At 40.4% G+C, this 2,500-nt stretch overlaps 2 protein-coding genes across 13 annotated transcripts in view; one reads left to right on the top strand and one right to left on the bottom strand.

The window, feature by feature from the left end:
• LOC113805107 (transmembrane protein 245) overlaps nt 1–615 on the top strand; it is a 36,803-nt gene extending 36,188 nt beyond the window's left edge. For all 11 annotated transcript variants that reach the window (XM_027356022.2, XM_070121934.1, XM_027356025.2 and 8 more), the window contains one exon: nt 1–615. This exon is cut by the window's left edge and continues 1,783 nt beyond it. The gene's annotated coding sequence lies outside the window, so the exon portion shown is untranslated.
• A 437-nt stretch (nt 616–1,052) lies between these two features.
• LOC113805108 (uncharacterized) overlaps nt 1,053–2,500 on the bottom strand; it is a 3,729-nt gene continuing 2,281 nt past the window's right edge. The window contains exon 2 of one of the 2 annotated variants that reach the window (XM_027356029.2): nt 1,053–2,162. In XM_027356029.2, coding sequence (XP_027211830.2) covers nt 1,540–2,154 — 615 coding nt within the window. In that variant the 5' untranslated portion in view covers nt 2,155–2,162 and the 3' untranslated portion in view covers nt 1,053–1,539. The other variant, XM_027356030.2, reaches the window with a different exon arrangement.

The following is a 2,500-nucleotide window of genomic DNA, read 5'->3' on the forward strand; positions in this document are numbered from 1 at the left end:
AATATGGAGGTTCACAATTCTTTTAGCTATACAGTAATTCATTACAGTATATATGTGTCCAAAGATTTTATTTAGGTATTTTCTGTTCTGACTAGTTAAAAATAGAATAGCACTTGTATATGGATATCGTTTCGCATATTTTTTGGGGACAGTGTTAAGGATGCTCTCTTTTAATGTTAATATAATTCCTCTTCCTCTTGCTTACAGCATTCAGACGTACAATTCAAGTAAAAGGATTCTCGGACATGTTCAACTTTTCATTAGAATTCCTCATTTTGCCTGTGCTTGAGGTTTTCTCTGCTGTGATTTTTGCGCTCTAGAAATTTTAAGATTGAATTAACTTGCATAAGGATTGCAAGGAGAACAACTTACATGAAACATGTTTATTGGTAGATACTACCTACTTTGCATATTATGGACACTGTTATAAAGGGAACATTTTCTGTTGTAAAAGATATGACTTTGATGAAAGTGGATGAAATTCCTTTTTACTACTTAGAAGTTGCCGAGTTCATAACCTATAATTTTTTTTTCCTGCGATCCCTTGATACTAATCGGTGACCTAATAACCAGTGACTTTTTTGTGTTATGTCTATAGTAAAGTATAAAATCAAACTTGCATTATTACTTCCCTCTCTTTTTTTAAAATTCAGGTATGAGTTTTGTTTTTATTTCAGCCATAAAAAATGAAAAAGAAATTACAACCCTTGAACAATTTTATAAAAAAAATATTTGTAGCCTCCCCCCCTTAAAAAAAGGGGGGGAAAAAGGTGGCTTGCACAGTATTTTCCAATGTAATTATATAGGCTGCTTGAGATCTGAAGCTAAACACTTTTCAAACTCATTTATTTTATAAACGTTCTAATATGAGCAATGTAAAATCACAAATTAAAGAAGAGGTTCAGTGTGTCGTTCAATCAATGTATTAAAAAAACATCTCCCTACATTTGGAAGTTAATGGTATCCTTGTGTTTGAAGCAGAGCATCCAAACCTGGCTGTATATTTTTATATTTGTCAATTGACAAAGGGGAAACTGTAAATATGAACAGGATAACAATACAGTCTTTATTTGCACACAATAACCATTATCATCCACAGATCCTAAGCAGTTAGCACTGCTTTAAACACAACATAAAAATATAAAGGAATATAAAACTATAAAATATAATCAATCTAAAAACTTTATACAATCTCATTTTTTGGAAACATACTTTGGATACAAACCAAAAATCAGTTGTTCAAATTTTACTTTTCACAAAGAATCAAATTTGATTAGAAGAAGAAGAAGGGAAATATATTATGATTTGATTTGAGAGATTTTCTATTTTGTTTTTGGTAATCCAGATCAGTTGCTCCATGGTCCATGTTGGAGTTTTGAATCCCAAAGGATATCCCACCTCCCTGGTTTGTACATAGTTTTCCAAGCTGTAGTAACAACCAGTGCTACTTACCACGGTGCTACATGCAAAGCTTGGTAGATCACCACCCGTGAAGTCTCGTTTCGAGCAACTGGGCGGTTAGTCCCTGACTGACGACGTTCAGCCAATAGGGTGGTCGGCACAGTTGCACTCTGGACCTCCGACGCCCTCCTCGCAGGCTTCCTTGCAGAATTCGTCAATGGGGCTCAAAGTCGTGGACTTGATTGGCAGGTCCGTGTGAGGGTTAATGGTCGTTACTTCGTCCTTGATGCCATTGCTGTCTGGCCTGATGACTGAGATGACAACTCTCTCAGATATTATGACGCGAACCTCGACCGTACCCTCAGGCCTTGCACGCGAGATGACTGTGCACTCACAGTCCGGTCCTTTGCCATTGAGGTCACACGCCAACTTGCACAGTTCGATTGGGGAATCCTTCGAACAGACACAACCAGGTCGTGCCAGGCCGAGTTTGCAAGGTTGTTTGCAGGATCCGTCCAGATCATCCAGGATCGTCGGCTTCTTAGCAAAAGATGTGTCTGGACGGTTCTTGGCGATCCTGGGAAGGGGAGTAGGGAGCTGCTTCGTGGCTCGAGGAACTGCAGCAGCTGCAGCGCGTGGGAGGACGGGTCTGGCAGACTTGGGTGGGTCAGGAACGTCGACGGGAGAGAAGGAGCGGGCGCTGACGTTCAGGGCGACCACCAACAGTAGGCTTACAACTGACCACGTCATCATCCTCAAACCTTTAATAGATAAGTGCATTGTTTGATTCAATACTTTTTGAATGAAAACTGAAATGTAATTTTTTCTACCTAGTACATGGTATGTAAGATAAAATTCGCTTTTCTAAAGAAAAGCGTACCTAAAAAAAAGTACCTTCACCTCCCAGAAAACTTCAACCAAAGAAACACCCTATGTGAAAATGCGCACAATGTGCGGTGAAATGTCGCTACTGAAATACGACAGGTCGCTTGTGTGCCACAGGCAGCAGGTCGCAGTTACAGGCGGATCCCCCGAGGCCCTCCCTGCACCACTCCTCGCACATCTCGTGCGACTTCCCGACCTCGCCCGGTCGTGTCAC

This window comes from Penaeus vannamei, chromosome 1, assembly GCF_042767895.1.
Source record: "Penaeus vannamei isolate JL-2024 chromosome 1, ASM4276789v1, whole genome shotgun sequence".
In the NCBI taxonomy this organism is placed as follows: Eukaryota; Metazoa; Arthropoda; class Malacostraca; order Decapoda; family Penaeidae; genus Penaeus; species Penaeus vannamei.